The sequence below is a fragment of the Carettochelys insculpta genome, chromosome 3 (assembly GCF_033958435.1).
Source record: "Carettochelys insculpta isolate YL-2023 chromosome 3, ASM3395843v1, whole genome shotgun sequence".
NCBI classification, from domain to species: Eukaryota; Metazoa; Chordata; order Testudines; family Carettochelyidae; genus Carettochelys; species Carettochelys insculpta.
The window spans coordinates 127,263,546-127,277,585 of record NC_134139.1 but is presented as its reverse complement, the minus strand read 5'-3'; the positions used below and the strand labels follow the sequence as shown (position 1 = coordinate 127,277,585).

The window sequence follows — 14,040 nt, the reverse complement described above, 5'->3', positions numbered from 1 at the left end:
TTGGAGAGTGGCAGTAGTTTGCTTTTGCATTGCGATGAGAAGGGGCTCATGCTCTGATCTTTCTCCATGTGTTAATGACAAATGTAGATTTTGAAGCTCAGTGGCTAAAGATGTTTCAATGGCTGTTTACCTATCCCTATTTGTTCTGCTGCTCGTTGGTTAAAAGGAAAGTTTTGGATAAGCATTCTTTCCTGATCCTGCAAAAAGATCCATATAGGCACATGAAAATTTCATAGGACTCCGTATGTCTCCCTTTGCAGAACTGGGGCTTCTCTTATAATAGAATCATAGAACAATAGAACTGGAAGAGACCTAAAAAAGCTGCCAAGTCCAGCCCACTGCTCTAAGCAGGACCAAACCCATCAGATCAGCCCCGCCAGGGCTTTGGCGAGGTGAGACTTAAACACCTCCAGGGGTGGAGACTCCACTACTTCCCTGGGTAGACCATTCCAATGCTTCACCACCTTCCTAGTGAAAAAGTTTTTCCTATTGTTCAACCTGGACCTTTCCAACCGCAAGTTGAGACCATTGTTCCGTGTTCTGCCATCCGTGACCACTGTGAGCACCCTCTCTCCAGCACCTTTGCAGCCTCCCTTCAGTAAGTTGAAGGCTGTTATCAAGTCCCCCCTCAGTGTTCTCTTCTGCAGACTAGACAGTCCCAATTCCCTCAACCTTTCTTCATAAGTCATATGCTCCAGCCCTGTAATTATTTTGGTCATCCTCCTCTGGACCCTCTCCAGTGTATCCACATCCTTCCTATAATTGGGCACCCAGAACTGGACACAGTACTCCAGATGCGGCCTCATCAAAGCCAAATAAAGAGGAATAATCACTTCTCTGGATCTACTGGCCACGCTCCTCTTGATGCAACCTAATATGCCATTAGCTTTCTTGGCTACAGCAGCACACTGTTGACTCATGTCTAGCTTCTCGTCCACTACAACTCCCAGTTCCTTTTCTGCAAAACTACTACCGAGCCAGTCGGACCCCAACCTGTAACAATGCTTGGGATTCTTCCGGCCCAAGTACAGGACTCTGCACTTGTCCTTATTGAACCTCATCAGATTTCTTGCAGCCCAGTCTTCCAATTTATCTAAGTCAGTCTGGACCCTGTCCCTACCCTCCAGCGTATTTACCACTCCCCCTAGCTTAGTGTCATCCTCAAACTTGTTGAGGGTGCAATCCAACCCCTCATCCAGGTTATTGATAAATATGTTGAACAGAACAGGACCCAGAACTGAACCTTGGGGCACTCAGCTGGAAACTGACCACCATCCTGACATCGAGCCGTTGATCACTACCCTCTGGGCCCGACCTTCTAGCTAGCTTTCTATCCATCTTACCGTCCATTTATCCAATCCACATTCCTTGCCGACAAGAATATTGTGGGAGACCATATCAAAAGCTTTGCTAAAGTCAAGATAAATCACATCCATCGATTTTCCACCCCCCCCCCCCCCCCCGCCCCTCTTATCCACAGAGCCAGTTATCTCATCATAGAAAGTAATCAGATTGGTCAGGCATGACTTGCCCTTCATGAATCCATGCTGACTATTCCTGATCACTCTCCCCCCTCCAAGTGCCTCAAAATGACTTCCATGACTTTTGTTTTCACTTTGTATTCTATAGGAAAGGAAAATCTTTTTTTGTTTTTTGTAAGAAATGGCCCTGTTGTATGTGATCTATTGATGAAGCTTGATGCTAATGCTAACAAGCAGCATAAAGGCAAGGAATATAAGGACAGCAGTAAACAAAGACCTTAAAAATTGGGACAAGTCCTGACTGGAACTTAATCAGAGGCTACAAAACCAGTCCTGCAGTAGTATTCTCAGCTCATTATGATGATGCCTATAAAAATGAGCAGTTGTGAGGCACCTGGAATTCTGAGACCGATGTCTCATTGCACTCTCACTCTGTCTGTGGTGTGTTCTCTTTTTTACTTAGGTCATAAGTTCCTTGTGTTCAGAGACTGTCTTTTTGTGCTGTGTTTCTCCACTGATGAAGAAGATGGGAATTTGTCCATGGCCATTAGTCCAATATAAATAAATACATACAAATGTTAACATTTTGTTTTCTGTTTTCTAGAAACACAATATATAACCATAGCTTTATTGCATATTCTGTGACTTAGTTCACCGTTGGTTTAAATGTTTGTTTTTAAAACTCTGTGCTTTCTAACTCTAATTAGGGCTTATCTACACTACCACCCTCCTTTGAAGGAAGAATGGTAAGTAGGGTGTTGGGAGTTTACTACTGCAGTGCTGTGCTGCATACGCAGCGCTTCATTAAGCAAATCCCCCCACCGGCAGACATGTCAAAATACCAGCTTGCATCTAGCTGCAGCTCACCCGCCGGTATTTCGCAGTGCCGGGGCAACTTCAAAGCCCCTTTCTTCCTCAAAATCACAGCCATCAAATTTTTATGGATATATTTTTAGTAATAAACGTGGATTTATAAAATTACAAGATTTTGAGGAGGAAAGGGGCTTCGAAGTTGCCCCAGCACTTCGAAGTACTGGCAGGTGAGCCGAAGGTGGGCGCAAGCCGGTACTTTGAAGTTTAAAACTTCGAAGTTGCCATGGGGGGCGGGAATTTGCTTAATGAAGTGCTGGGTATGCAGCGCAGCACTTCACTAGTAAACTCCCAACACCCTACTTACCATCCTCCCTTCGAAGGAGGGTGGTAGTGTAGACATATCCTAAGTGTAACTTGACTGGTTTGTCTGGCATGTTTTTGTTTAGTCTACCAGTGTTATCACATATTCTTGTAATTTTATAAATCCACACTTATTACTAAAATATAGTCATAAAAATTTGATTGCTGTGATTATTTTAAATATATATGTTATGTGCCAGCATAAATGAGTTTTGTAACATTTTTCCATATCTCTTTACAAAATGAAATTTACACTTTATTGAATTCACATTTTAACTGCAGAGCACATATTGCTGTACCTTGAGTGCAATCCTAATTTTCTAAGTGGTCTGTGGAAACACCTTTTAGAAAATCTGGAAGGTTGGCCAGCAGGATTTTCAAGGGTAACTGATCCACAGGCAACACTTTAACTAGGGTAACGTATGCGTAAAATATGTATGTACGTGACAAAGTGGTCTGTAGTAGGAGAAATCTGAAACAAAATTAAAATAAATTTAAATACCAAATTAGAACACACTTTATTTCTTAATTTTGCTATGGAAAATTTACAGTCTCTTAAATATCTGTTCATATTTTTTTTCATCCCCCCCCCCCATCTATCAGGCATCTTCAGGAAACAGACAAAATAAAATTAATCCCAGACCTGGCAAGGTAAGGTTTTTTGTTGTTTTTTTTTTTCTTCTATTTTTTGTTATATTGCCATATAGTTATTCTGATGATATTGCTGTTCCCTGGTAGATTAAAAATAGTGAAATGATGTTTACGCAATTTTCTTCTTAAATACAGATGGTGATATATGGTGACTCAAACACTCAGAAGAATGGTATAGAAGTTTTTAATGATGTTTTGGATTGCAATTCTTGGGTGATGTCATCAGAGGTTTTTGTTAAAGTCGTCCGAGGATGGTAAGATGGGAATTTTTCTCCATGTGATTTTTGCTTCTCATTACAAGAGGAAAGGAAGAACCAATTTGTAACTCCATTGCAATGCTATTTCAGCTCAGTCAGTCATACTTTTTGTCCAAAGACAGTCAAGAAACAGTATTCTAATGTTAGACCCTTTCTAAACTAGTATCTGGCTTCCAAACTCAGTTTGACGCTGTGCCTATTGTCTAGCCAATTAGCTTAGCCTGAGCTGGTTTTATACCATATATGTTTTCTACAACAGTTGCATGATTGCTGATTCAGAATAGATAGGCTCTTTACATGTGTCTGTAGGCAGACCCCTGCATCCACCAGAGCCCTGCTGGAACAATTGTTATGTAGCGAGGCATTAACCATGGGCAGTTGGGATTCCAGAAGGGTGCAAGTGTCTGTCTGACCAGAGTGAATTGAGGTATTCAGGTGAGAGGTCAAAACTCAGTCATTTTAAAGTTACTCAGATGGAACTTGGCATGTTGACTGACAACGAAGATGCAATATTTTTTTATTAACTAAATTCTTTAATAGGCTTAGCTGTTTTTGATATCACGTGTAATTCACAAGTTAGATTATTTTTTCAACTTTTACATCACTAATCCATATTAAAAATAAATCTAATTTGCTTACATTATTTTATACATTGGACTAGTTACCAAATATAAAATATTTTGAGCAGTTTAACCCTGCTATAAAATTGATGCCATCCCCCTTTTCCCATTTAATATCCCTTTCTGTATAGCACGTGCAAAAGTAGTTATGTGGTTCTCAAAAAAACCCTAAACCACAGTGATATAATGTAGCCATCATGTGGAATCCCAGAAACCAACAGAAAGCACTTGGAATTATCTCTGCAAAATAATTTTCTCTCAGCCAAATCCTTTTGCAGTAACTTCAGTAAACGATCACTCTTTGTCACCACACATGACAGAAGACACGCAGCCTTGTAACACACATTATGGTAAATAGTAACAGGGAGGGAGCCGTGCTAGTCCATATACTATCAAAACAAAAAAGCAGTGAAGTAGCATTTTAAAGACTAACAAAATAATATATTTGGTGAGCTTTCGTGGGACAGGTCTGAAGAAGTGGGTCTGTCCCCCAAAAGCTCATCAAATAAATTATTTTGTTAGTCTTTAAAGTGCTACTTGACTACTTTTTTGTTTTGACATTATGGTTAAGTGTGGCATTATTAGAAGCTTCATAGGCCATGAGGTCCTCATGCTTCACAACACACCTTATAGTCAGTGTGGTAGTATTAGATTGAAGCTTCATATTCTAGCTCCTGATACTTCATTATCCTTTACTACCAAATTGATGATGTGAGGCGTTTGGACAATCAAATGCATCTTTTCATGTAGTTCAAGGTTCACACAAGTTTAGTGAACCTGGAAAGTGTTGTTTTAAAACAAGTCGTCTTTCCATCTGAGACAGCAGCAGTGTAAAAGTGTCAGGTGCTTTCTAATGAAATTTCAATGCTGGGAATAGATATTTGTATTTTTAAAAGAAGGTTAAAACTGAACACTGCACAGTAATTTGCATGTCAGCAGTGTTTGGTGTATTTGCATTCTCCAGCTGATCATTTGCATTGGGGAGAAAAAATCCACAGTTAATGTTTTGGTGCTTTCTTAAGAATTACTTCCATTGTCTTAATATTTAGGATATTTATTTAAGATTACTATTGTTTTCATGCCTCACTGTTGCCCAAGCATAATAGTATGACATGGATTTTTTTTTTTGCATGTGATTATTTATGACAGACTGAAAGTTGTATTATCTTTTCATTAAACAGTGAATTATAGGAAGTGTCATGTTTTTAACTGTAAATGTTAGGATTGCACACATCATAGTTGGGTAAAGCAAGGCTGCAATGGAAGACTGATGCTTAAGGGTATGCTACTGTAGAGACATGAAGTATGAGCAGTTTCTACTTCATTTTTCTCTTTGAGATAAGATGGTTTATTGTAATCTTTTATTAAGTGGATAATTGATAAGTGCAGCCCAGCATGGTAGAATAGTTGTGTGTTTTATGGCTGCTTTGTGTTTACTGGTGGTTTTTTTGTTAAATGGGCAATGTTCTGTATTTTGTGGGGAAAGTTTTTATGTATAAAAAAACATTTGGAGTTATAATTGTGGGTAGCATTGTATACGTGTATGTGTATTTGTAAAATGTATCATAGGTGATCAGGCCACAAGGAATAATCTAATGTGATCTCCTGCATAACCCAGGAAATAGGACTTTCCTGACTTAATTCTTCCTTCAAGTCCCAATAGCTGTGGTTGAACTATTGGGTATACCTTTTAGAAAATCATAATTAAGTAAAATGTCATCGTGGGAAGTATAAAGGGAAAAATGTTCTGTTCTTCAGCTGGATTCTATTCAAGAAACCCAATTTTGAAGGACCGTGTATTCCTCTGGAGGAAGAAGAACTGGAACTTGTTAATATTTGGGATGAAAATACTTCTGAAGAGAGAGATGAATATAAATCTGCTAAGCCTGCAGTGATTGGTTCAATTAAACACGTAGTAAAGGCAAGTAATATAAACTGTTCTTGTTCAGTTATTAACTATTTTTCAGTTTGTTTCCTCTATCACCATCAGTAATTTTGATGCCATTAAAATGATTGATTAACACTACAAGTATATCTTTATGTAAACTATGGGTGTTTGAGACGCATTTTTGTTTTTGATTAGATTCTGCTGGTTAATAAAATAAATGGTGGTGTATTGCATTATCAGCTCTGATACTGTGCATTAATATGGTGTGGGAGAAAGGACACTTTCATCTTGATATTTATCATTACTTAATCCCTCAAAACATAGTAGAAATTAAAGCTGCAGTATAAGCCTCGTAAATTAATAAAAATACTTTCTCTCCAAAGTTCAGTTCAATACATAGGCTCTAACATACATTTTTGTGGGCACCCAGTTTATATGCATTCTAATGCACACTCACAAATCTGGTTTGCATTAAAAAAAACTTTATTCGTAGAGATTGTGTGTTTTCGTGCACATGATATTAGCATACACAAGATATTATGTATACATTTAACACACCATTCAGAAGTCTGCTTTGATGGTTGCCAAAATAAGCTATAAATTGTAAGAATACTTGAGAGGGAAAGGGAAAACGCCCTTTTAAAAAAACCAGTTCTGTTAAAGAATGTTCTGTTTAGTGTTATGCTTGTATTTAATTAAACAAAATGTAGAAGACATTAAAGTAGAGGGACACCTATGTAGGGGACAGAAAAGTCAGGCATAAAAAGTCAGATTTGAGAGTTCAGCAAGAGAGATTTAAACATATGGGCTATGTCTACACTACTCCGGTCCTTTGAAAGAAGATCTCTTCCAAAAAATCTTCTTTCGAAAGATCTCAATCTCACACACACAAGTGGATCGAAAAATCACCACAGCTGCTCTTTTGAAAGAACAGGCCAGGAAATACTGCAGATCAAAAAGTCTGGCTCCACAGAAGACTGCCCTTTTGAAAGAAGGGCCCCCTGGAGCATCTATGTGCTTTTTTGAAAAGTCTTCTGAAAAAAGGCACTCTTCCTCATCTGAGAGTAGAAGAGAGCCTCCAGAAAAAGTGCCTCATTCTTTCGATTTACTGTCGAAAGAATGCATTTTGTGTGTAGACGCTCAGTTTTTTCGGAAAAGGCCTGGCTTTTTTGAAGAAAACTCACTAGTGTAGCTATAGCCATGGAGAAAGGAGGAACTACTAGCTTTTTCACATTTCACTTCATTATCCATACAGCTATAACTTAGATCAGATAGGGTAAATGGGTTATGAATAACAGAGGTGTTTTAAAAACTGATTTATTAATAGTATGTTATATGAGAGCAATAAAAAATGTCAGTTACAGAATTACTATTTTTGCAGGATTACAGGATTTGCCAAATTGACCTATATACAGGAACAGATGGAATGGGAATTATAAATTCATTTTTTGATGACACTGAAGAAACAGGTGTATTTGGCACAACACAGAAGACTTGTTCCATAAAAGTACATTGGGGCATGTAAGTATATAGTTTTATGACTATATGAGCTGGTATATAAGGAATTTGCTTTAAAATTGTTGGTTATAGTTGTCTGACATGCAAACATTATAATTTTACTTGCATTTACTCACTAAAATAGTGGTTTTCAATTGGTGGTTTGCAGACCCATGAGGGTCTGCAGATGACGTACAAGATTTCCGAAGGGCTCCACATGTTCATTCACCATTTAGTGGTCCACAAATGAAGAGGTTGAAAACTACTGCTCTAATAGGTTACTTGTTTGGAAGGCTATCCTGTATATAAATAATATGCAGTCGTGTGTCTCTTTTTCTAACACACAATATTAATTATTGTAGGATTGAGATTAACTTTTATTGAAATCCAGTGCAGAGATGCACTTCTGTAACATGCCATTGGTTAATAGCTTAATAACATGAATGAGTAACATGCAATTGTTGAGCACAATAGGGTTGTGTGACTACGAAGTGCTATATGACTATCTCTGACTGCTGTGGTACAGGTTGAACCTCCCTAATCTGGCAACATCCGTAATTTGGCAAGATTTTAGTTAGTTAGATGACTACTTATCATGGGTGTGGCCAAGTCTTCTGCAATCCTGTAACATTTCTTTACAGCCACCAGTCTTGGTGCTCAGTGTTCTGTGCTGTTATTCAGCTGTAATATACCCCCAAAGGTGCGATCTGATTGTAGAATACGTTCCCATACGTATATGTGGCGAAATAGTTTTGTCTACCCAAAAACGGATACAAATACGTAATTTTGTAGAGCATTCTGGATGTTTGACTGAAAGGCACGATATAAACGTCATTGTCTTTTTTGTTGAAGAGAATAAATACATAATTAGGAAAGAATTTTAAGGGGTCCCAATAGTTGCCCTGCCCACAGGAGTTTTTTTGCAGAGCTGATTGTATTTTCAAGGACATGTATGATTAAATATTTGCTGAGTAATGAAATATATATGTTAGAGGTAATTAAAGGGGAGTGGCAAAAAATCCACTTTTTTCCTTTATCTTTGCTTCGCAGTTATAAAACTTCTGTGACTAGAAGTGACTAAAGAATTTCTAGAAGATGAATCAGGCAATGCTACATTCTTCAGTTTTCAGAATTGCTCTTAACTAAACTTGTTTAAAATAAGAATATTTCTACTCTAGATTTGAGTAATCTCATGCAGTTTCTTGGTGCTTAAAACTGAATTTGAGTCCTTTGGAGAAGAGCAAGCAAAAACATTTATACTAAAAATAAGAACCATTAAATACAACATAATTTTGTGTACCTCTCTACGTTGGATCCCCAAAAAATTCTATGGAGATTTAAATATGAAGTTAAACAGAAGAAGTTAGAATTGCTCGGGTAGGAAATTCTCTGTAAAATGTATTTTTTCAAACTATAGTGTCACTGCTGCTTCTTGCACTTTATGAAAGGATATTTGGTTGGTTGGGGCTTTTGTTTTCTGGTCTACTTATGTTCACTGTTCAGGGATTAACAGGTAATGGTAGGCTTTGATCATGAGTAATTCTGCTCTACCAGAGTGGGACCTGTATATTTAGTTGGCGTTCCGCAAAAATCAAGTCATAAAATAACCCTTTGCACCATTAACTTCTGGTTTTGAAACAAAAAAGCAGTCAAGTAGCACTTTAAAGACTAACAAAATAATTTATTAGGTGAGTTTTTGTGGGACAGACCCACTTCTTCAGATCATAGCCATACCAGAACAGACTCAATATTTAAGGCATAGAGGACCAAAAACAGTAATCACGGTTGACAAATCAGAAAAAAATTATCAAGGTGAGCAAATCAGAGAGCAGAGGGGTGGGGGAAGTCAAGAATTAGATTAAGCCAAGTATGCAAAAGAGCCCCTATAGTGCCCCATAAAATTTGCATCCCAGTTCAAACCATGTGTTAATGTGTCGAATTTGGACATGAAAGAGAGTTCAGCAGTCTCTTTCCAAAGCAGAGTGAAAATTCTTCTTCAATAAGATGCAGACTCTTAAGTCATTAACAGAATGGCCCACTCCATTAAAATGCCAAGAACAGAACACCACTAGTCATCACCTGCAGCTCCCAACTCAGACCATTGCAACAAATTGTTAAAGACCTACAACCTATCCTTAATCAGGATGCCACACTCCAGAAGGCCCTGGGTGACATGCCTGTTCTCTCCTATAGACAACCCCCAACCTCACGAGGATCCTCACCAACAGCCACAGTCTATACCCCAGGAGTACCACTCCTGGAACCTTTCTTTGCAACAAAGCCCGCTGCCAGCTTTGTCCACATACCTTTTCTGGAAATACCATCACCGGACCTAATCAGGTTATTCACAGAATCATGGGCACATTCTCATGTTCCTCAACTAACATCATACACGCGATCATGTGCCAACAATGCCCAGATGCTTTGTACATTGGACAGACTTCTGACTCCCTTAGACAAAGAGTTAATGGGCACAAAACAGACATAAAAACATTCCAGATCCACAAACCAGTCAGTCAGCATTTTAAAGGAGTGGACCATTCTGTTAATGACCTTAAGAGTTTGTGTGTTACTGAAGAAAAATTTTTGCACCACTATTGAAAGGGAGACAGTCGAGCTGTCTTTTACGTTCAAATTCAGCACATTAACGCGTGGTTTGAACCAGGATGGGAATTTTCTGAGTCACTACAGGGCTCGTTTGCATACTTGGCTTAATCTAATTCTTGACCTTCCCTCCCCTTCTACCCCTCTGCTCTCTGATTTTGCTCACCTTGATCATTTTTTTTTTCTGATTTGTCCTCCTTTATTACTGTTTTTGGGTCTCTGTGCCTTAAATATTGAATCTATTCTGGTATGGCTATGGGCTGAAGAAGTGGGTCTATCCCATGAAATCTCGCCTAATAAATTATTTTGTTAGTTTTTAAAGCACTGCTTGACTGCTTTTTTGTTTTGATCTTATATAGACTAGCACAGCTCCCTCTCTGTTACCATTAAAATGTAGACTAACTGGTTTGTGGATCAGGAGTGTTTTGATGTCTGTTTTGTGCCCATTAACTCTTTGGGAGAGTTTGAAGTCTGTCCAAGTCTGGTTTTGAGAGTAGGAAGAGGTTATATGTACACTTAAAAATCACATTTTGTACACAGATGGAGGGCTTACCTCATAGTGGAATTGCTCAACTCTTCATATAGATGCAACACTTTACATAGCAATAGTGTGTAGCGCTTTTGAACTGGTTGGCTTCATATTACAAAAGAGGAGAACTCCTTGACCACTTTCTAAAGTTATTGCATAGCCACATATCACTAAATTTATAACTCAGGGCCCTACTTGGTCAATGTGGCTGCAGTAGAGTTCCAGCTCTTTGGATTTCCTATTGCTTCACACTGCCTTTGTTAAAAATCAGTACTATAAATTTAAAAAACAGATCACCTTTTTTTGGGAGAATACTGATGGCATATTTCTTATCGCAGTGCTTGCATGCCCACACTGTGCAGGTTGGGACTGCAACAGCAGCCTTACAGTGCTTTAGAAAATGATGGGGGATTTCTGAACTGTGTGGAATTTGGTCAGTTTATACCAATTGATGTTCTTTTCCCCAAAGGTATGTCAGCAGTGCAGCTGGGAACTATGAAGACAAAAAAGCAGTCCAGAAGCACTTTAAAGACTAACAAAAGAAAGTGCTACTGGACGCTTTTTTGTTTTGACAATACATAGACTAACATGGCTATCTCTCTGTCACTGTTCAGCTGGGAACTGTGATTCCCAGGGCAGAGAGACTCCCTTTAGCTCAGCTCCAAGTAAATGCTAAAAATTGTGGACTCTGTGTCTGGCAACATCTGTGGTCTTGCGTGATTTTAGTTGGATGTCCACTTACCATGAGTGTGGCCAAGTTTCCTCTGGTACCATAAAGTTTTACAGCCAGCAGTCCTGGCTCTCACTGTTCTGTGCTGTTATTCAGCTGTAATTTACCCCAAATGTCTACTAAGAGCCCAGTAAGCAGTGGAAGTGTTGGTAATGCTGTTAGACAATATTGACTTCCCATGGTTCAGCAAATTCTCTTGTTCAGCACTAGTCAGGTCCCAGGGGTGCCAGACTAGAGAGGTTCAACCTGTATCAGAGTGAGTATGCTTCACCTAATTTGTGTACACATTATTGTAAGTCTAGTATCTAGAGATTGTCTGAGAGTGTTGATTAGTGATTTAAAATGCAGATAATGGACAAGAAGGTCAGTCTGCGCTCTCTATATATGATAAATATAGGTCTCTTCCTTGAGTCACTTGATCTGAAAATAGAATACATACCACAGGAAGTAGGAATTTGAACTATTTTGCATAAGGCATAGAGTGGCTTGTTGATATTCCAAAGAAGGAAATGGTGTTTAGGCTCCTACAGAACAGTGTCACCCTACTTATTATTTAAAAACAAAAATTGTCCCTCTCCCTTCTACCCCTTTAAGAAATGCCGAGTTGAAGAGGATGCAACAAAGTAGAACCAAATCTAAAATATAGGCAGCTCCACTTTAGGAAAGATATATAAAGGAGCCAAATAGCCAACATTTTCCTAGCTGTCTACAGTTAGACATAGATTACATTTACTGGAACAGAGGTCTTCTGTGTCACAAAACTTAGTCAGAATCACTTGACCTGGGATAGCAAAATTCTGGAAAGCTACTTTGTACGTGAAACCAAGAGCTGCTGGTTGTAAAAATACTTGGGTCCCATTTCTGAGCTACTTGAACTTCTTAATGACAAGAGGAGGAAAATGCCAACCCAAACAAAAAACAGTCTGTCGCTGTTCGTGTTAGGTGGATAGCGTTTGCAGTGAATCTGGCTCTACATCGGTAATCTTCTTCAACTTACTAAAAAACTAATTCTGTATCATGAAATCTGTTTTAAATATGTCTCCAGTAAAAAGACAGTAATATAGTCTTGACTCTCCAAACTTTAGTTGTCAGAAGTTGCTGTTTCCCAACAGAGGGTCAAATCCCCAAACATATCAACTACAATGAGAGTTCCTTAGGCCCTGATAAGGCAAACAAATGCAGAACAATTGGCAGGGCATGTCTGCTTATGAAATGCTACGTGAGTGCAGCTGCACTGATGCAGCTGTGCTCCTGTAGCACTGAAGTGAAGACACTCCTAAATTGGTGGGGAAAGAACTCTCTTTGTCAGCGTAGTTCATCCACCTCCCCGAGTGGTGGTAGCTACAGAGACAGGAGAAGGCCAGACTAGACTGGACTCTCCACAGGTAGGAAGTGTGTGCTGGCATATCTGTTCACAGGCTGGTGGCAGGATAATAAATGTGGTCTTGTATTTATTTTCTTTAGTGGGTAATGGTGTCTATTTTAAGATACTGTTTGAGCATTATATTGATGTTTGTTGTAATTCAGTAATGCTGAGCTATTAAACTTTCTTCTGACTTATCTAGATGGCTAATTTATGAAGAACCTGGTTTCCAAGGAACTCCTTTAATGTTGGAGCCTGGCGAATATCCAAACTTAGCATTTTGGGAAAAGAAGGAAGCATACATTAGGTCCCTGAGACCCTTGAAAATGGTAAAATAATTACACTGCTTGCAAACTACATAGCCAGGAAACCTAGTGCTAATATGTTAACAGTAACATTTGTTTCACAAGACTCTGCTGAGTTCACAAATATAAACTATATAATATCTTATCTAATGACTTTCAAAGTAGCATAAACTGCTTGTTGTCGGGTCTTTTGACTCTTACGTCTAACTGTACCCATCAGTGTTTAATCTTCCTGACTGATATTGTGGACTTGAAAAATTATTTCATCTTAAAGAATGTTTTGTAAAATATGTATCCATATGCACATTTGTGACAAGCACATTTTTTATTTTTGTGTTTTCCCCTCAGGGTGGCCGCAAAGTTGAATCCACTGAGGAACCAAAGGTGAGCAAAAAAAATTGATACATTACATGTAATTTAATCACTATGAGACCAGCTCTTTGAAAACTGGAAACGTGGTAACAAGCACAAACAGACTTTCACAGTGGTGATGTCATGAGTACTGGGCTCTGAAAACATGATGCTGATACAGCACGATATCTCAACTTACGTCATACCTGATTACCATCATAAATTATACATTTGATGACACAGCACTCAGTTGTACAATGACTGGATAATAAATATTAGAGCAGATCCCTGAGCCAGTATAGAGACCCCACTGATAAGGTTTCATAGCCTGATCCTTTGTTCATTTTGTGCTATGCAACTAAAGTCAATCTGCTGTCAAAACTTGTAACTAATGCACCTCTTCTGTAACTGCTCTTACCTCTGTTATAGGTAATCGTTTATGAGAAGCCTTTCTTCACAGGGCAGCACGTGAAACTGGACTCGGAAATACTCTGTCTTACTGAGGAAGAAAAGCAAAATGATGACTCTGGAGAAAATAAGGCACTACCATTTTCATCAGTGGGGTCCATAAAAGTGTTGGAAGGAGTGTAA

At 38.6% G+C, this 14,040-nt stretch overlaps 1 protein-coding gene across 1 annotated transcript in view; it reads left to right on the top strand.

Moving 5' to 3' along the window:
* Window positions 1–14,040, top strand: part of CRYBG1 (crystallin beta-gamma domain containing 1) — a 169,526-nt gene that overhangs the window by 111,335 nt on the left and 44,151 nt on the right. Inside the window, exons 6-12 of the mRNA XM_074988832.1 lie at window positions 3,258–3,305; window positions 3,441–3,559; window positions 5,941–6,103; window positions 7,452–7,591; window positions 12,996–13,122; window positions 13,447–13,482; window positions 13,879–14,036. Of these exons, the coding sequence (XP_074844933.1) occupies window positions 3,258–3,305; window positions 3,441–3,559; window positions 5,941–6,103; window positions 7,452–7,591; window positions 12,996–13,122; window positions 13,447–13,482; window positions 13,879–14,036 (791 nt within the window). The remainder of the gene's footprint in view (window positions 1–3,257; window positions 3,306–3,440; window positions 3,560–5,940; window positions 6,104–7,451; window positions 7,592–12,995; window positions 13,123–13,446; window positions 13,483–13,878; window positions 14,037–14,040) is intronic.